General features: G+C 53.0%; 1 protein-coding gene across 1 annotated transcript in view; it reads left to right on the top strand.

The window, feature by feature from the left end:
• The window catches only part of LOC144612360 (zinc finger protein 687-like), a 27,875-nt gene extending 8,233 nt beyond the window's left edge, over nucleotides 1-19,642 (top strand). The window contains 10 exon segments of the mRNA XM_078431935.1: nucleotides 4,963-5,573; nucleotides 5,619-6,989; nucleotides 7,674-7,852; nucleotides 8,501-8,677; nucleotides 10,226-10,388; nucleotides 11,964-12,263; nucleotides 15,900-16,012; nucleotides 17,873-18,005; nucleotides 18,634-18,840; nucleotides 18,842-19,642. Of these exon segments, the coding sequence (XP_078288061.1) occupies nucleotides 4,983-5,573; nucleotides 5,619-6,989; nucleotides 7,674-7,852; nucleotides 8,501-8,677; nucleotides 10,226-10,388; nucleotides 11,964-12,263; nucleotides 15,900-16,012; nucleotides 17,873-18,005; nucleotides 18,634-18,840; nucleotides 18,842-19,066 (3,459 nt within the window). The 5' untranslated portion in view covers nucleotides 4,963-4,982 and the 3' untranslated portion in view covers nucleotides 19,067-19,642.
• The last annotated feature ends 548 nt before the right edge of the window (nucleotides 19,643-20,190 follow it).

Here is a 20,190-nt window from a genome sequence, read left to right on the forward strand (position 1 = left end):
GAACTTTATTTATCCCAGGAGGGAAATTGATCTGCCGACGGTCATAAAACACAAGATACATGAAATTAAAATGACGAGTGGGAAAGGATTGTTGAAGTACAAAGATTGGGAAGGGGGCATGGCAGGCATGGGTTACTGATTGTGGACGATCAGCCATGATCACATTGAATGGTGGTGCTGGCTCAAAGGGCCGAGTGGCCTCCTCCTGCACCTATTTTCTATGTTTCTAACTCTACCACTGCTCCACTGTCCATTATTTTTGTTGAGAAATGGGTGCCAATAAGCATATCAATTAAAATATGAGCGATATTTATCAGCAGTCTGAAGAAGGGTCTCGACCCGAAACGTCACCTATTCCTTCTCTCCAGAAATGCTGCCTGACCCGCTGAGTTGCTGCAGTATTTTGTGTCAATCTTCTGGGAACAATGATGTCAGAGCCGGTGTGTTCAAAACACAGCCGAGGGACGTGGAAGGAAACTGCCCTGTGGCGGTAAACAAGGAACAAGTGTGTTGGAAAGACTGTGCGGCCTTGAATGTGTACTTACTGGTTAAAACAAAATCAACCTCCTTAGAGTGTTTAATCCAATGGGAGGGATGTTGTTAGGCAGGAACGAGTGCAGAGAAGATTTAATGCGTAGGAAAGAACTGCAGATGCTGGCTTACGTCAAAGATAGACATTTTATGACATATTGACTTCAATTAGCCCTTCCTTTCCCTCTCTCTCCATCCCCTCCCCCTTCCATCTTCTCCGACCAGTCTTGCTGTGTCCGACTACATTTTACCTCTGCAACCGCCCACTCCCCTGACATCGATCCAAAACGTCACCCACTCCTTCTCTCCAGAGATGCTGCCTGCCCCGCTGAGTTACTCCAGCATTTTGTGTCTGTCTTCGCAGAGAAAATTCCGTTTAATTTAGAGATACGGCGTGGAAACGGGCCCTTCAGGCACGCCCAGCACGCGCTGACCAGCACACTAACACTATCCTACGCACACCGGGGACTATTTACATTTGTACCAAGGCAATAAACCTACAAGCCGGCACGTCTTTGGAGTGTGGGAAGAAACTGGCGATTCCAGAGAAAACCCACGCAGGTCGGAGGGAGAGCGCACAAACTCTGTACAGCCATCTCAGTGGGCAAGTTTAGTTCAGTTTATTGTCACGTGTACCGAGGTACAGTGAAAAGCTTTTGCTGCGTGCTAACCAGTCAACGGAAAGACAACACATGATTACAATCAAGCCGTCCACAGTGTACAGATACACGATAAAGGAATAAAGTTTAGTGCAAGATAAAGCCAGCAAAGCCCGATCAAGGATAGTCCGAGGGTCTCCAATGAGGTAGACAGTGGTTCAGCACTGCTCTCTGGTTGCGGTAGGATGGTTCAGTTGCCTGATAACAGCTGGGAGAAACTGGGCCAGAACATAATCAAGGATGTTGCACCCTGGTCAGGGAAGAAGATGAGACTTTATTGCCTTCCATCACTGTGAGGAATGTGGAATCCGCTGTGGTGGATGTTTGTGATAACTTTTATGCAGTTGTGGGTCTTGTTGCTTTTTTTCTGGGTGGTAAATCGAATTTCACTGAACCTCAAATGGTGCACGTGACAATAATCCATTGAACCGTTCTCCCCTCTCCCATCGGGCAAGAGGTACAGAAGTGTGAAAACGCACACCTCCAGATTCAGGGACAGTCTTCCCGGCTGTTATCAGGCAACTGAACCGTCCTCTCACCAACTAGAGAGCGGTCCTGACCTCCCATCTACTTCATTGGAGACCCTCAGACTATCCTTGATCGGACTTTGCTGGCTCTATCTTGCACTAAATATCATTCTGATGTTTTCTGAGAGGAGGATGATGGCAAAGCTAACATCGCTGCTGGACAACGACTCCCACCCCATGCAGGACACTGTCACTGCATTGAGTAGCTCCTTCAGTGACAGACTCCTTCACCCCAAGTGCGTGAAGGAGAGATATCGGAGGCCCCTCCTTCCCGCTGCCGTGAGACTGCACAACCAGCACAGCTCCCAGCAGACCAGTCAACAGTAACAGTTAAGGAATACACAGTAAATTGATGACAATTTATCCTTGTCTTTACTTTTATTTATAACTAGACCAAGTGGACCCGTTGGGCCCAAACCTCTCCTGCATTGGTGCAGCACCCTCTCCTCCCTCCCTCCCTCCCCTCCCCACTTCCCCTTCCCCCTCTCCATCCCCCTCAACCCCCCTTATCCATCTTTCCCCCACCTCCCTCCCTCCCTCCTCCCTCCCTAGGAGATAGATTTAAACTTTAAAATGTGAATAACTTAAAAAATATAACACCGATTTCAAATAAAACTACTTGCTTTACCATTAAAGCGATGACAGTAAGGTGGGCCTAAAATTGTCATGCTGTCGTGTACCGTTTTGACTGTAGTTCGATCACAAATAAACAAACAAACGAGAGTTTTAGTATATAGACGAATGTCTCCTGCTATCCACTTTGCTGCTGTAACACTGTAAGTTTCCCCGGTGTGGGACAAATATTATTATTCCCTTTATCATGTATCTGTACACTGTGGACGGCTCGATTGTAATCGTGTATTGTCTTTCCGCTGACTGGATAGCACGCAACAAAAGGGATATAGGTTAATTGACTGGGTAAATGTAAAAATTGTCCCTAGTGTGTGTAGGATAGTGTTAATGTGCGGGGATCGCTGGGCTGCGCAGACTCGGTGGGCCGAAGGGCCTGTTTCCGCGCTGTATCTCTTAAAAAAAAAAGCTTTTCCCTGTACCTCGGTACGCATGACACTAAACTTCATTCCCACTTAGAAACATAGAAAATAGTTGCAGGAGTAGGCCATTTGGCCCTTCGAGCCTGCACCGCCTTTCAATATGATCATGGCTGATCATCCAACTCAGTATCCCGTACCTGCCTTCTCTCCATACCCCCTGGTCCCTTTAGCCACAAGGGCCACATCTAACTCCCTCTTAAATATAGCCAATGAACTGGCCTCAACTACCTCTGTGGCAGAGAATTCCACAGATTCACCACTCTGTGTGAAAAAAAACTTTCTCATCTCGGTCCTAAAAGACTTCCCCCTTATCCTTAAACTGTGACCCCTTGTTCTGGACTTCCCCAACATCGGGAACAATCTTCCTGCATCTAGCCTGTCCAACCCCTTAAGAATTTTGTAAGTCTCTATAAGATCCCCCCTCAATCTTCTAAATCCCAGCGAGTACAAGCCGAGTCTATCCAGTCTTTCTTCATATGAAAGTCCTGCCATCCCAGGAATCAATCTGGTGAACCTTCTCTGTACTCCCTCTCTGGCAAGAATGTCTTTCCTCAGATTAGGCTTCTCCCTCTCATTCCCTCCATCTCTCGCGTGACGAAGTTGGAAAGGTGAAAGAAATGTTGTTTCTTGAAAATTATGGGCCGTGTTGGGTTGGAAGGGTTTTGAGTAGAGTTTGTGAATAGATGAGTTTTTAAACCTGGTTTGATTTATTGGTTACACGGTGTACCAGGTCATGCTGAAACTAAAGCAGGATTGTTCAATGCGTGTCACTTGACTGGGCCTGAAAACTGGGAAGAGCAGAAGGCTAAAGCTCTGGATAAGTGTGGACTGGGCGCCATGGTTATTTAAAAAAAAAATGAAGACATGGATAAGTTAGAGGCAGGAAACATGTTCCCAATGTTGGGGGAGTCCAGAACAATGGGCCACAGTTTAAGAATAAGGGGTAGGCCATTTAGAACTGAGATGAGGAAAAACTTTTTCAGTCAGAGAGTGGTGAATCTGTGGAATTCTCTGCCTCAGAAGGCAGTGGAGGCCATTTCTCTGAATGCATTCAAGAGAGAGCTAGATAGAGCTCTTAAGGATAGCGGAGTCAGGGGGTATGGGGAGAAGGCAGGAACGGGGTACTGATTGAGAATGATCAGCCATGTTCACATTGAATGGCGGTGCTGGCTCGAAGGGCCGAATGGCCTCCTCCTGCACCTATTGTCTATAAGTCTGTAAACTATCCTGTCCACCGCTGTACACAAAACGCTGGAGGAACTCAGCGGGTAAAGCAGCATCTGCAGTTCAGTTTACTTAGAGGTACAATGTGAAAACAAGCCCTTCGGCCCACTGAGTCCATGCCGACCAGCTAGTATAAGAAAATAACTGCAGATGCTGGTACAAATCGAAGGTATTTATTCACAAAATGCTGGAGTAACGCGGCAGGTCAGGCAGCATCTCAGGAGAGAAGGAATGGGTTGCATCCGACACAGTCGGGGCAATTTACAGAAGACAATCAACACTGAAACCTGCACGTCTTGGGAGTGTGGGAGGACACAGGAGCACCCGGAGAAAACCCACGTGGTCACAGTGTGAACGTGCAAACTCCACACAGATGGTACCCATATTTCTCTAAACCACTTCTATCCATGTACCTATCCAAATGTTTCTTAAAGTTGTGATATTACCTCTTCCGGCAGTTTATTCCATATACTTACCACACTTTGTATTAAAATAAGTTGCCCCTCAGGTTCATAGTAAATCTTTCCCCACTCATTATCAACCTATGTCCTTCGGTTCTTGATTCCCCGACTCTGTGCATCTACCCGATCTATTCCTCTCATGATCTTATACACCTCAATAAGATCACCCCTCATCCTCCTGTGCTCCAATGAATAGAGTCCCAGCCTGCTCACCTATCCATGTTCTCCACAGATGCTGCCTGACCCGCTGAGTTACTACAGCACTCTGTGAAACGCCACCTATCCACATTCTCCACAGATGCTGCCTGACCCGCTGAGTTACTCCAGCACTGTGTAAAACGTCACCTATCCATGTTCTCCACAGATGCTGCCTGACCCGCTGAGTTACTCCAGCACTCTGTAAAACGTCACCTATCCATGTTCTCCACAGATGCTGCCTGACCCGCTGAGTTACTCCAGCACTCTATGTCTTTCCCATATACATCACTGTCCATTTCTTTGCCGCCAGGTTTCTCCAGTCTTCCTACCATGGGTGACATGACCACTCCTGACTTTGACGACCTGTTGGCAGCCTTCGACATCCCGGACCTCGACCCAAAGGACTCCATGGACTCGGGGCAGGAGGAGGTGTCCGTGAAGCAGGCGGGCAAGACGGAGGCCGGAGATGCGCCGGAGGTCCCAGCCGACGAGCCGGTGGTCAGCGTGATCGTCAAGAACAGCCTGAGCCCCAAGAGCTGCGAGGCCACCCCTATCCCCGGCCCGGTCCCCCCCCGCAGCAAGGAGGCGCCCCGCTACGAAGCCGGCCCCTTGCCCAACGGCTCGCAGTCCCCGCGGCCGGCGTCTCCCGCCTCCCACTGCGGAGGCTGGGCGGGGGCGGGTGAGGGGGGAGGGGCGGGCGGGCCCGTCCCTGCCGTTCGCAGCCCCCCCACCACCGCCAAGAAGTCGGAGGAGCAGTCGGACGAGGAGGAGACGGGACGCCCTTACCCCCCCAGCCTCCCCCCCGACCCCCGGGACCCCGAGAGCCGTCCGCAGAGCGTGGAATGGCCGCCCTCCCCCACCGGGCACTCCCGGACAGAGGAGGGAGAGCGGGGCGGGGGGAGGGGGAAGGCCAGATCTTCAGAGGAGGAGGAGGAGGAGGAGGAGGAGGAGGAGGAGGAGGAGGAGGAGGAGGAAGAGGAAGAGGAAGAGGAAGAGGAGGAGGACATGATGGAGATAGTAGAGGGAGAGGAGAAGCCGTCGGACGTGGAATCGGAGGTCGAGGAGCCGGTGGGTGGCGGAGACGAGAGGGGTAAGGGGCCGCCCCCCTCCACCGCGGCTTCAGCCCCCAGCCCGTGTTCCGCGCCGGCACTCTCGCCCCGGGACGGGGGGCCGGAGCCGATGGCGTCCGACTGCCCGGCGGCCAAGGGCAGCCCCCGGCCCTTCCCCTCACCCCCTCTCCTGGGCCGGCAGATCAAGAGGGAGCCGGAGAGCCCGGCCAGCGTCTCCAGCAACGAGTCGTCCGCGTCCGCCTCCTCCTCCTCGCGGCCGCTCAAGGTGCGCATCAAGACCATCAAGACGTCTGGCGGCGGCATCCTCCGCACCGTGACCCGGGTGCCATCCGACGCCGCCCAGAGCGGCGCTGCCGGGGACACGGACACGGACCCCGGGCTGGTGAAGGAGGAGGAGGAGGGCCGGGGGGCGGCGGGGGCCGCCAGGCGGGAGGGGGGCGAGGTGATTAGCATGCAGCTGGTCAACGGCACGGTGGTGAAGGGTACGGTGCTGCCGCCCACCGCCTTCCACGCCGCCAGCAAGGCCATGCTGATGGTGGCCAGCATCGCCCAGAAAGCCACCCGCTCGCCCGACGTCCCCGCTCCGCCCGCCCCCGCCGCCGCCACCAAGACCGTCTCCAAGAGCGTGCACCTGGCCAGCCTGAACCTGGTGCCGCAGACGGTCTCGTCCAAGCCGGCGGCCCCCGGTAAGGCGGCCGGCGCTGCCCCGCGCCACCAGACGCCCCTGGTGGAGGCCTTCCACCGGCTCCTGAACGGCAAGAATCCGCTGCCCACGTACAAACCCAACCTGAACCCTCCGGCCGACAGCTGCCTGGCGCTGCCGCCCAGCGGCTACCGCTGCCTGGAGTGTGGGGACTCGTTCGCCCTGGCGCGCAGCCTGGCGCGCCACTACGACCGCCGCAGCATCCGCATCGACGTGACCTGCAACCACTGCGCCCGCCGCATGGCCTTCTTCAACCGCTGCAGCCTGATGCTGCACGCCCGCGAGCACAAGGACAAGGGGCTGGTCATGCAGTGCTCCAACCTGCTGATGGAGCCCATCGCCCTGGAGCAGATGGTGGGGCAGCCCGACGTGGCCTGCGCCGCCCTGCCCACCCCCACGCCCACCGCCAAGGTCGAACACCACGCGCCCGTCGTGCCCCTCTTCCCCGACCCGGCCCTGGTCGAGTGCGACACCTTCTCCTGCAACGAGTGCAGCCTCCAGTTCCCCGACAGGCTGGGCCTGGCCACGCACTTCCAGCTCTGCACGCCCAGCGCCGCCCCACAGGTGACCGGCAGTCGCGGGGGGCAACGGGGTGGCCTGGGGAGGGGAGGAGAGGGGAGAGAAGGGCGAGGGGAGGTGAGAGGGGGTGAGAGGAGGGGGGGAGATAGGGGAGGGGAATGGAGGGGAGGAGAGGGGCGAGGGGAGGTGAGAGTGGGGGTGGGAGGAGAGTGAGGGGGGAGAGGGGAGGGGAATGGAGGAGGGGAGAGAGGAGCGAGGTGAGGGTGGGGGGGAGAGAGGAGCGAGGGGAGGTGAGCAGGGGTGAGAGGAGAGTGGGGGGGAGAGGGGAGGGGAATGGAGGAGAGAGGGAGGGGGGAGAGGAATGGAGGGGAGGGAAGAGTGGGGGAGAGAGGATATTGGGGGGAGAGGGGAAGGGAATGGAGGAGAGTGGTGGAAAGAGGAGAGGGGAGGGTGGGGGGGAGGGAGGAATGGAGGGATGGGGAGAGTGGGGGGGAAGGGAGGGTGAGGAAGAGGAGAGAGGGGAGCGGAGGAAAGAGTGAGGGGAGGTGAGTGGAGGGCAGGGGAATGTAGGGAGGAGGGGAGGGGAGAGAGGAGTGGGGGGAGGAGAGTGGGCAGGGGAGAGAGGGGAGGGAAATGGAGGGGTGGGTGGGGCAGATAGGAGGGGGGAGTGATACTGATTCTGGGCACCTGCTAATGCCAAGTTTCCTTCCTTCCCTCCTACCTGCCCAGGTGTGCCAGCTGTGCCAGATGCTGCTGCCCAGTAAGTGCAGCTACTTTGCCCACTACCGGCTGCACAAGAGCAAGTCTCCGTACATCTGCCCCGAGTGTGGGGGTGTGTGCCGGGCAGCCCACATCCAGACTCACGTGAAGGACGTCTGCTTTCATTTCACCCGCAAGGTCGGATACAAGTAGGTGCCCCACTGGCAAGAGTTTAGTTCAGTTTATTGTCGCATGTATCGAGGTACAGTGTACTCCCTGCGTGCGTGCGTGTTTATATATACGTGTGTGTGCGCGCATGTGTGTGTTTATATATATGTGCGCGTGTGTTTACACATTGTGTGTGCATGTGTTTATACGTGTGTGTGTGTATATATGCGTGTTCGCGCGTGTTTATATATACGTGTGTGTGTTTGTACGTGTAAGTTTATACGTGTGTGCGTGCGTGCGTGTTTATATATACTTGCGCGTGCCTGAGTGCATGTGTGCGTTTATATATTCGTGTGCGTGCGTGTGTTTATATATACTTGCGCGTGCATGTGTGCGTTTATATATTCGTGTGCGTGCGTGAGTGTATGTGTGTGCGTGCGTGTTTATATATGCGTGCTTGCGTGCGTATATATACAGGTCCTCCATAATATTTGGGACAAAGACCCATCATTTATTTATTTGCCTCTGTACTCCACAATTTGAGATTTGTAATAGAAAAATAATCACACGTGGTTAAAGTGCACATTGTCAGACTTTAATAAAGGCCATTTTTATAGATTTTGGTTTCACCATGTAGGAATTACAGCTGTTTTTATGAGTCTCTGACTCTCCCAATCTGTTTCTTGCAGGTGCCCCCAGTGTGGGGTGGTGTACGGTGGCATCACCTCCGTCAAGTCGCACATCCAGGACGTGCACTGCGAGGCTTTCCACAAGTGCCCTATCTGCCCCATGGCGTTCAAGTCCGCGCCCAGCGCCCACTCTCACATCTATACCCAGCACCCGGGCATCAGCAACCAGCAGGCCAAGTGAGTGCCAAGGGGTGGGGGGGTTGGCACAGTGCACACTGGTGGGGGTGGGCATGGTGACAGTGGGGGGTTGGGCATGGTGCCAGTGATGGGCACGGTGCCAGTGCCGGGAGGGGGGGGGGAGTGGGGAGGGCGGGGAGGGCAGAGTGAGCTCGGCGGACCAGCAGATGTTGGAGGGGCTGAAGCGGCAGCCTGGCTCTGACCTCGACCATTGCTCTGCTCCACGCCCTGCCCTTCCTCGCTCCTGACGCCCAGCGTGGCTCACAGCAACGGGATATATAACGATGCAAAGACGCGTTATTGTAACATCGCTCAATGGCAATCATGTGTCGGAAAGAACTGCAGGTACTGGTTTAAATCGAAGATAGGCACAAAATGCTGGATCAACTCAGCGGGTCAGGCAGCGTCTCTGGAGAGAAGGAATGGGTGACGTTTCGGGTCGAGACCCTTCTTCGAAGTGTCAGTGACGGGGGGGGCATGGTACACAGTTCGAAGGGTCTCGACCCGAAACGTCACCCATTCCTTCTCTCCAGAGATGCTGCCTGAGCCGCTGAGTTACTCCAGCACTCTGTGAAACGTCACCTATCCATGTTCTCCACAAATGCTGCCTGACCCGCTGAGTTACTCCAGCACTCTGTGAAACGTCACCTATCCATGTTCTCCACAGATGCTGCCTGACCCGCTGAGTTACTCCTGCTTTTTGCGTCTATGATTCCAATCATGTATTGTCGTTCGGCTGACTGAACAGCATGCAACAAATGCTTTTCACTGTGCCTCGGTACACGTGACAATAAACTAAACTGAAACTGAAACATGTACCGGGGTACGGTGAAATTCACAAAATGCTGGAGTAACTCTGGGGCGGCACGGTGGCGCGGCGGGTAGAACTGCTGCCTCACAGCACCAGAGACCCCGGTTCAATCCTGACTACGTGTGCTGTTTGTACGGAGTTTGTACGTTCTCCCCATGACCTGCGTGGGTTTTCTCCAGGTTTAGATTTAGATTGAGATACAGCGCAGAAACAGGCCCTTCGGCCCACCTGCGCCGCCCAGCGATCACCGCACATTAACACTATCCTATACCCACTACGGACAATTTTTACATTTACCAAGCCAATTAAACTACGTACCTGCACGTCTTTGGAGTGTGGGAGGAAACCGAAGATCTCGGAGAAAACCCACGCAGGTCACGGGGAGAATGTACAGACGGCGCCCGTAGTCAGGATCGAACCTGAGTCTCCGGCGCTGCATTCACTGTAAGGCGGCAACTCTACCGCTGCGCCACCATGCCGCCAGGCGCTCCGGTTTCCTCCCACACTCGAAAGATGTGCGGGTTTGCAGGTTGATTGGCTTGGTGTAAATGTAAATTGTCGCCAGTGTGTGTGTGGGATAGTGTTAGTGTGCAGGGAGAGCGCTGGTTGGCGCGGACTCGATGGGCTGAAGGGCCTGTTTCGGCGCCGTATTTCTATTAGCGAGGGGGTTTTGTACCGAGGTGGTTGCCGTGTGGTGAGTGTTTTTGTTCTCCCTCCTTGCCCCTCTGTGGCCGCAGAGTCATCCACAAGTGCGCCATGTGTGACACGGTGTTCACCCACCAGCCGCTGCTCAACGCCCACTTCGACCAGCACCTGAGCAAGCAGAGGGTCAGCGTCTTCAAGTGTCCACAATGCCCTGTGCTCTTTGCCCAGAAACGCACCATGGTGGAGCACGTCAAGGTGAGACGAGCGGGCAAGAGTGTTAACATTCTATGAAAGCAACGAAGCCTTTTGATTCACGCATGCGGGTGTGGGAGAGCAACCCCGAGTTTGGCCACTTACTCATGGTCCCACACAAAGGTCCAATCCAACGCCCTACTTATTTGTTCCGGGGGGGATGGGGATGGTCACATTCCTCGTTCATCATCAGCACCCTTGAAACAAAGCCCCTCCTGCTCGTACCTGCACCTCTGCACTTACACTCTTAACCCTTGAAGTCCTGAATCTCTTTCAAAAGAAGGAAGGGATGGATGGAGGGATGAAGGAAGGGATGGATGGAGGGATGACGGAAGGAAAGAAGTATTGATTGATTAGTTCTTTAATTAATTAATGCCTTTGTAGCGGCCAGCTTCTCGTCTATCAATTAGCTCCCAAGCTGCCACTTGCATAGACCGGGTGAAACGATAAGCTTAAATGACTCGAGCAATCAATAACAGAGACCCTCCTCGACGTTTGAAATAGTTAGTCATCTTTATTTGAAGGAGCAATAAACATATTGGCATATCTCTTGTCATCGACTGGTTATTGATTTGCTAGATAAAATTCCATATCTTACCACAGTCTATGTGATCGATACAAATGGCCAGATATAACTGGCGGAATCTGTATTAATCTTCTTGTCAATAAGATCTACAACCGATTATATCTTGGCTAATGAATCTTTTGGCGGAGCCTTTGGCTGAACCTCTGTCAGCACCCTCTCGGCTTGCCCACACTGCCAGCATGTACCCAACTGCCCGCACTCTCGCGCCGCCCAGCCCCTACGTAAGCATCACATTAACTCTATAGTGTCCAAACTACAGCAGGATACAAGGTAATAATAATAATTTGCAAAAATAACTAATAAATGCAAAATGGCTCCTACAGCCCTGATTGCTTGATTAATTAATTAATTAATGAAGGGGTGATGTTTCATTGTCACGTGTGACAGGTCAGTAATATTATCACAAGTGATAGGAGCAAAATTAGGCCATTCGGCCCATCAAGTCTACTCTGCCATTCAATCGTGGCTCATCTATCTCTCCCTCCGAACCCCATTCTCCTGCCTTCTCCCCGTTACCCCTGACACCCGCACTAATCAAGAAACGTCATTCCCTTTATCCTGTGTCTGTACACTGTGGACGGCTCGATTGTAATCGCGTATGGTCTTTCCGCTGACTGGTTAGCCCGCAGCAAAAGCCTTTCACTGTACCTCGGTACACGTGACAATAAACTCAACTGAAATATGAGTTTCCCCCACGCCGCCTCCTCCTTTGTTGCCCCTGGCGACCCTGAGAGAAAGAGAAGAGAGAGAGAGAGAGAGAGAGAGAGAGAGAGAGAGAGAGAGAGAGAGAGAGAGAGAGAGAGAGAGAGAGAGAAAGAGAAAGAGAAAGAGAAAGAGAAAGAGAAAGAGAAAGAGAAAGAGAAAGAGAAAGAGAAAGAGAAAGAGAAAGAGAAAGAGAAAGAGAAAGAGAAAGAGAGAGAGAAAGAGAGGGAGAAAGAGAGAAAGAGGAAGGTGATCAGGCTAACATTTGTCTACCATTGTCGTCATCCCAGACCACCCACTCGAGCGGGAAGAGCGAGGAGGTGTCGGAGAGCGTGCCGGCGCCCACGGAGGCAGAGGCAGAGGCAGAGGCAGAGACGCCGCGGGCCAAGCCGAGCCCCAAGCCGAGCGTGGACTCCACGGACTCTCCGACGGACGAGTCGTCGTCCAGCCCCAAGGCGGCGCTGAGCCTCCAGCGCAGGAAGGAGATGCGGCTGAAGCTGAAGAATGCGGGCTGGACCTGCGGACAGTGCCAGACCTGGTTCCCTGAACGGGAGGAGTACGTCACACACATGAAGAAGGACCACGGCAAGGTCAGTCGCCGCGTGCCTGCGCGTGTACGTGCGTGCGTGTGCAGACCTCCCTCCGCTCCGGGCTTCCCCGTGCCACACGCGTGTTCACCTTGCACTAAGCGTTGTTCCCTTCTCGCGTGTTTGTACGCGCCAAATGGCTCGATTGTAATCGTGTTTAGTTTGGCGTTCTGGCTGTACAGGGGAGCTTTTACCATAGTCATAGATTCATACAGCTTGAAAACAGGCCCTTCGGCCCACCTTGCCCTTGCCGACCAAGGTGCCGCATCTACACCAGTCCCTCCTGCCCGCGTTTGGCCCATATTCCCCCCACCACCACTGCATCACTGTGACTTTCAATTTAGTTTAGAGATACAGCGCGGAAACAGGCCCTTTGGCCCACCGAGTCCGCACCGACCAGCGATCCCCACACACTAACACTATCCCACACACACACGACGGACAATTTACAATTATACCAAACTAATTAACGTGCAAACCTATACATCTTTGGAGTGTGGGAGGAAACTGGAGATCTCGGTGAAAACCCACGCAGGTCACGGGGAGAACGTGCAATCTCCGTACAGACAACACTATTAGTCGGGATTGAACCTGGGTCTCTGGCGCTGCATTCGCTGTGAGGAAGTAGAATTTGTACGTTCTCCCCGTGACCTACATGGGTTTTCTCCGAGACCTTCGGTTTCCCCCCGCACTTCAAAGTCGTGCGGGTTGGTAGGTTAATTGGCTTGGTAAAATTGCCCCTGGTGTGTGTTAGTGTGCGGGGATCGCTGGTCGGCGCGGGTTCGGTGGGCCGAGGGGCCTGTTCCCTCGCTGTTTCGCTAAACTAAACCAAACTAAGACTCTTCAATAGACAATAGGTGCAGGAGGAGGCCATCCAGCCCTTCGCGCCAGCACCGCCATTCACTGTGATCATGGCTGATCATCCACAATCAGTACCCCGTTCCTGCCTTCTCCCCATATGCCCTGACTCCGCTATCTTTAGGAGCTCTATCTAACTCTCTCTAGAAAGCATCCAGAGATTTGGCCTCCACTGCCTTCTGAGGCAGAGAGTTCCACAGATTCACAACTCTCTGGGTTAAAAAGTTCTTCCTCATTTCCATTCTAAATGGCCTACCCCTTATTCTTAAACTGTGGCCCTGGTTCTGGACTCCCCAACATCGGGAACATGTTTCCTGCCTCTAGCGTGTCCAATCCCTTAATCTTATATGTTTTAATAAGATCCCCTCTCATCCTTCTAAATTGCAGTGTATACAAGCCCAGTCGCTCCATTCTTTCAACATATGACAGTCCCGCCATCCCGGGAATTAACCTCGTGAACCTACGCTGCACTCCCTCAATAGCAAATTTCCTCAAATTTGAAGACCAAAACTGCACACAATACTCCAGGTGTGGTCTCACTAGGGCCCCTGTACAACTGCAGAAGGACCTCTTTGCTCCTATACTCAACTCTTCTTGTTATGAAGGCCAACATGCCATAAGCTTTCTTCACTGCCTGCTGCACCTGCATGCTTGCTTTCAGTCACTGATACACTAGGACACCCAGATCTTGTTGTACTTCCCCTCTTCCTAACTTGACACCATTCAGATAATAGTCTGCCTTCCTGTTCTTGCCACCAAAGTGGATAACCTCACACTTATCCACATTAAACTGCATCTGCCAGGCATCTGCCCACTCGTCCAACCTGTCCAAGTCACCCTGCATCCTCATAGCATCCTCCTCACAGTTCACACTGCCACCCAGCTTTGTGTCATCTGCAAATTTGCTAATGTTACTTTTAATCCCTTCGTCTAAGTCATTAATGTATATTGTAAATAGCTGCGGTCCCAGCAACGAGCCTTGTGGTACCCCACTAGTCACTGCCTGCCATTCTGAAAGGGACCCATTTATCCCTAGTCTTTGTTTCCTGTCTGCCAACCAATTTCTATCCATGTCAGTACCCTACCACCAATACCATGTGCTCTAACTTTGCCCACTAATCTCCTACGTGGGACCTTATCACAGGGTTTCTGAAATTCGAGGTACACTACATCCACGGCTCTCCCTTGTCCATTTTCCAAGTTACATCCTCAAAAAATTCCAGAAGATTTGTCAAGCATGATTTCCCCTTCGTAAATCCATGCTGACTTTGAACGATCCTGTTACTGCTATCCAAATGTGCCGCTATTTCATCTTTTATAATTGACTCCAGCATCCTCCCAACCACCGATGTCAGGCTAACTGGTCTATAATTCCCTGTTTTCTCTCCCCCTCCTTTCTTAAAAAGTGGGATAACATTAGGTATGCTCCAATCCACAGGAACTGATCCTGAATCGAGAGAACATTGGAAAATGATCACCAATGTGTCCAAGATTTCTAGAGCTACTTCCTTAAGTACCCTGGGATGCAGACCATCAGGCCCTGGGGATTTATCAACCTTCAGTCCCATCAGTCTACCCAACACCATTTCCTGCCTAATGTGAATTTCCTTCAGTTCCTCCGTCATCCTAGATCATTTGGACACTAGAACATCTTAGAGATTGTTTGTATCTTCCTTAGAGAAGACAGATCCAAAGTACCTGTTCAACTCGTCTGCCATTTCCTTGTCCCCATAATAAATTCACTTGTTTCTGTCTTCAAGGGACCTACATTTCTCTCAACTATTTTTTTCTCTTCACATACCTAAAGAAACTTATACTATCCTCCTTTATATTCTTGGCTAGCTAACTTTCGTACCTCATCTTTTCTCCCCGTATTGCCTTTTTAGTTATCTTCTGTTGCTCTTTAAAAGTTTCCTAATCCTCTGGGTTCCTGCTCATCTTTGCTATGTTACACTTCTCTTTTATTGTTAGCCACGGTCACCTCTTACTCCCCTTAGAATCTTTCTTCTTCTTTGGAATGAACTGATCCTGCACCTTCTGTATTATTCCCAGAAATACCTGCCAATGTTGTTCCACCGTCTTCCCTGCTAGGGTCCCTTTCCAGTCAACTCTGGCCAGCTTCTCCCTCATGCCCAAAGATACTAGAGGAACAAGATGGACCACTCCGTTGAAATCGCGTGTACTGAAGTGTAGTACGCAAAGGAGCCATTTTAGTAGGCAAAACCCGCCTTCGCAATGCTTCTCGCAGTGTAATCAGTGTTTTGGGGAACAGTATGTGTGATGATACCATTAAAATGCAGAATATATCTCATCTATCAACTCATAGATTTTTGTTATTTTTCTTTTTGAATGTTTCTGCAAGTTTCTGCCTACTAAAATGGCGCCGCGACACACTACGGTTTTTAGGGTCGAGTGGTCTATCTTGTTCCTCTAGTGTCTTTGTTCATGCCTCCATAGTCCCCTTTGCTCAACTGTAATACTGACACATCCGCTTTTCCCTTCTCCCTCTCAAATTGTAGATTGAAACTGATCATATTATGGCCACCACCTCCTAATGGCTCCTTTACTTTGAGTGAGGAAGGCAACTGTCCTACTTCGGTGTGAGGAAGGGTCGCGATCCGAAGCGTGGCCTGTTCATGTCGCTCCGCGGGCGCTGCCTGACCCCTGCCGCTGTCTCTTCCTCTGCCGCTCCGTGCGTTCTGTGCGGGAGCGGGGCGGGGCGGGGCGGCGCGCTGGTGAAGCATGTCCGTTTGTTCACCCTCGCTGTCTGTCCCTCAACAGGCCATGAAGAAGTTCCCGTGCCGGCTCTGCGAGCGATCCTTCTGCTCGGCGCCCAGTTTGCGCAGACACGTCCGGGTGAACCACGAGGGGATTAAACGTGTCTACAGCTGCCGGTAACACATCCAATAAACTCCTCCGTCGTCGCAGCAGAATTAGGCCATTCGGCCCATCAGGTCCGCTCCGCCATTCAATCACAGCTCTCCCTGCTAACCCCATTCTCCTGCCTTCTCCCCATGATCCCTGACACCCGTACTGATCAAAAATCGGCCAATCTCCGCCTTAACTTGGCCTCCACCGCCGTCTGGCAATGAATCCCACAGATTCACCACCCTCTGGCTAAAGAAATTCCTCCTCATCCCCTTCCTAAAGGAATGTCCTTTAATTCTGAGGCTGTGCCCTCTGGTCCAAGACTCTCCCACTAGTGGAAACATCCTCTCCACACCCACTCTATCCAGGCCTTTCACTATTCTGTACATTTCAATGAGGTCCCCCCTCATTCTTCTAAACTCCAGCGAGTGCAGGCCCAGTGCCGACAAACGCTCATCGTACGTTAACCTAATCTCGCCATTCCCTGACGACTTTTCCCCTCTTCTATTCCTGTGCATAAACCCACATCCCTCCATTCCCTGCATATCCATGTGCCATGAGGGATAGGAGCAGAATTAGGCCATTCGGCCCATCGAGTCTACTCCACCATTCAATCATGGCTGATCTATCTCTCCCTCCTAACCCCATTCTCCTGCCTTCTCCCCATAACCCCTGACATCCGTACTGATCAAGAAGGGTATGGAATCCAGCGCTGATAATTTGGCTAATAACTCCATTTTAGCTGAAGTTGGCTGTTTAACCCTTTCACAACACATGTACTGAGGTACAGCGAAATTCAAATGTTGTACACAGTTCTGTACAAGTAACACTGTACATTAGTACGGAGCTACATCTTAGATAAGCATCTCAGATACATTGCATGTGCACAGCAGTGGTGCACTGAGACAGTATACAGCATCTCTGGAAGGAAGGAATGGGTGACGTTTCGGGTCGAGACCCTTCTTTTGACTTCAGACTTCTATCAGGTCTCCTCACAGACTCTGCCATTCCAGAGAAAGCAATCCAGGTTTGTCCATCCTCTCCCTGTTGCTGAAGCCTTACAATCTGGGCACGGCACATGAATATCCCAGCTGTAGAGACAAGGAACTGCAGCTGCTGGTTTACCACAAAAGAAGGCACAAAGTGCTGGAGTAACTCAGCGGGTCAGGCAGCATCTGTGGAGAACATGGATAGGTGACGTTTCACAGAGTGCTGGAGTAACTCAGCGGGTCAGGCAGCATCTGTGGAGAACATGGATAGGTGACGTTTCACAGAGTGCTGGAGTAACTCAACTGGTCGGGCAGCATCTGTGGAGAACATGGATAGGTGACTTTTTGGGCCGGGACGCTTCTTCACACGCCACCCTGCAATCAGTCTGAAGGCTCTTGTCCCGAAATGTCACCCATTCCTTCTCTCCAGAGATGCTGCCTGACCCGCTGAGTTACTCCAGCTTTTTGTGTCTATCTTCGATTTAAACCAGCATCTGCAGTTCCTTCCTACATATATAAACATAGTAAATAGGTGCAGGAGTAGGCCACTCGGCGCTTCGAGCCAGCACCATCATTCAATATGATCATGGCTGATCATCCAGAATCAGTACCCCGTTCCTGCTTTCTCCCCGTATCCCTTGATTCCGTTAACCCTAAGAGCTAAATCTAACACTCACTTGAAAACATCCAGTGGATTGGCCTCCACTGCCCTCTGTGGCAGAGAATCCCACTGATTCACAACTCTGGGTGAAGAGGTTTTTCCTACACAGTGCACAGAGTTGCCAGTTTGGCTCCAGCCCCCCACCCCCCCGGCAGTACAGCGTGAAATGAATGGCCCTTCCATAAGTGTCCGGGGGGCGAGGATGACTAGGGGGTAAGGTGCCAGGTGTGTTGCAGGCATTGCACCGAGGGCAAGTGGACCTTCAGCAGCCGCCTGGCACTGGAGAAGCACCTGCAGGTCATCCACAGCATCAACCTGGCCGACCACGTCCAGGATCAGGAGAACCTCTTCCAGCGAGTCAGCATCAAGGTGAGAGCGCCGGCTCACTCCCTGTCTGTCCCTGCCTGTGTGTTGCTGCGTCTGTAGTGTGTGTGTGTGTGTGTCTGCCTGTGTGTTGCTGCGTCTGTAGTGTGTGTGTGTGTGTGTCCCTGTCTGTGTGTTGCTGCGTCTGTAGTGTGTGTCCATGTCTGTGTGTTGCTGCGTCTGTGCGCCTATGGCCCTGTCTGTGTGTTGCTGCATCTGTAGTCTGTTTCTGTCTTGTGTGTGTTCTGTCTATGTGTGTTCGGTCTGTGTGTGTTTCTGTAGTGTGTGTATTTCTGTGTCTGTGTGTATTTTTTATATGTGTGTGTGCGTGTTTCTGTGCGTGTGTATGTTTCTGTGTGTGTGTGTGTTTCTGAAGTTTCTGTGTGTGTGTTTCTGTCTGTGTCTTGTCTGTTTCTGTGTGTGTGTGTGTCTGCCTGTCTAACACCTCACCCTCTCTCTCTCTCTCTCCCCACCTCACCCTCTCTCTTCCCCCCCCCCCCCGCCTCACCCTCTCTCCCCCCGCCTCACCCTCTCTCCCCCCGCCTCACCCTCTCTCCCCCTGTCTCATCCTCTCTCTCTACACCCGCCTCACCCTCTCTCTCTCCCCCGGTCTCACCCTCTCTCCCCCGTACAGACGTCTATCCGTAAGCGTGGGGGGGCGCTGGAGCGCTGGGGCTCGGACCCAGTCAAGCGGCGGCGTGGTGGAGGGAACCCGCCGTACCGGTGCATGAAGTGCGGCCACACCACGAGCAGCTTTGCCGACTTCCACCAGCATATCCCCCAGCACCGCACCAGCGGCTCACCCTACCAGTGCCGGCAGTGCGGTCTCTGCTTCGCCGCCCCGGCCATCGCTGGGCCGCCACCTCTTCATCGTGCACGGGGTGAAAGAATCGGAGAGCGCCGTGCTGGCGGAGCAGGCCGCCGACTCGGACTCTGCGCAGCTGGGAGACCACGTCATCTGCGACGTCTGTGGCAAAACCTTCGACAACGAGCCCTTGCTAAAGACCCACTTCCGCACTCACGGCATGGCCTTCATCAAATCCAAGCAGAATGGCCTGGATAAGTAAAGCCCAACTCCCTCACTCTCCTCTCCCCCTCTACCCCCCCCCCTCCTTCCATCCCTCACCTCCTCTCCTCGCCCCACTCTTCTCCCTTCCCCTCTCTCCAGTGATGAGAGAGGGGGGACTGAGTTGACACCCACTGGGTGACCCTCAGCTCCACCTCTGGTCTCCACATGGAGACGGCATTGGGTGAGGCCGGAGTTTACATTTCAAAACGGCTTGAAGACCCGAAACGTCACCTATCCATGTTCTCCACAGATGCTGCCTGACCCACTAAGTTACTCCAGCACTCTGTGAAACGTCACTTATCCATGTTCTCCAGAGATGCTGCCTGACCCGCTGAGTTACTCCAGCACTCCCTGTGTGAGTGCGTGTCACAACATTCTCCCCATTACAACTGTCCCATCACTTCCCCCTCTTCCTTCCCTCCCCTTCTTCCCTCGCTCCTCCTACTCAGCCCCACAGTATCAGCCCGTCGTGGCTCAGGGAAGGGGTCGTTATCACTGCCTCCTCTGTGCTCCTGTCTTGGTGGGGGCTGGGATGGGGGGAATGTAGATTAATGGGTGTTGGGTCGCACAGGGAGGGAGAGAGAAAGAGGGGGAGGGAGAGAGAAAGAGGGGGAGGGAGAGAGAAAGAGGAGGAGAAGGAGAGAGAGGGGGGGAGAGAGAGAGAGGGGAGGAGGGGGAGAGAGCGGGGGGGGGGGGGGCGAGGGTTTTACTGAGCCTAAAGTGACCCTGAGGGAGGGGTGAGCGTGGGAGGGGGTGAATCCCGGGGTGAGGTGACACGGGTGGGGGGAGGGGATGACACCAGGAGTGAGGTGTGAACCCCCCGGGACAGTGGTGACCGTGGGGAGTTGATGACCCCCAGGTCGGGGTGGCGGCAGGAGAGGGGCGACAAGCGGTGAGGTGGGACCACGGGGGTGAGGGGTGACCCTGGAGCGGAGTAAACCCGTGGGGACGGGACCCCCCAGGGCAGGGTTTGCCCCTCTTAGAGTGCTTGCCCCCCCCCGCACAATCATTAATGCAGTTTCCAGAATCAGTCACAGGTCTATTCTTTACAACGAAAATAACCCGCTTCCTTCTGACTTTGCAAAAAGAAAATAAATTGTAATTTTTATTTAGAATTTATTT

Source organism: Rhinoraja longicauda, chromosome 44, assembly GCF_053455715.1.
Source record: "Rhinoraja longicauda isolate Sanriku21f chromosome 44, sRhiLon1.1, whole genome shotgun sequence".
Classification (NCBI taxonomy): domain Eukaryota; kingdom Metazoa; phylum Chordata; class Chondrichthyes; order Rajiformes; family Arhynchobatidae; genus Rhinoraja; species Rhinoraja longicauda.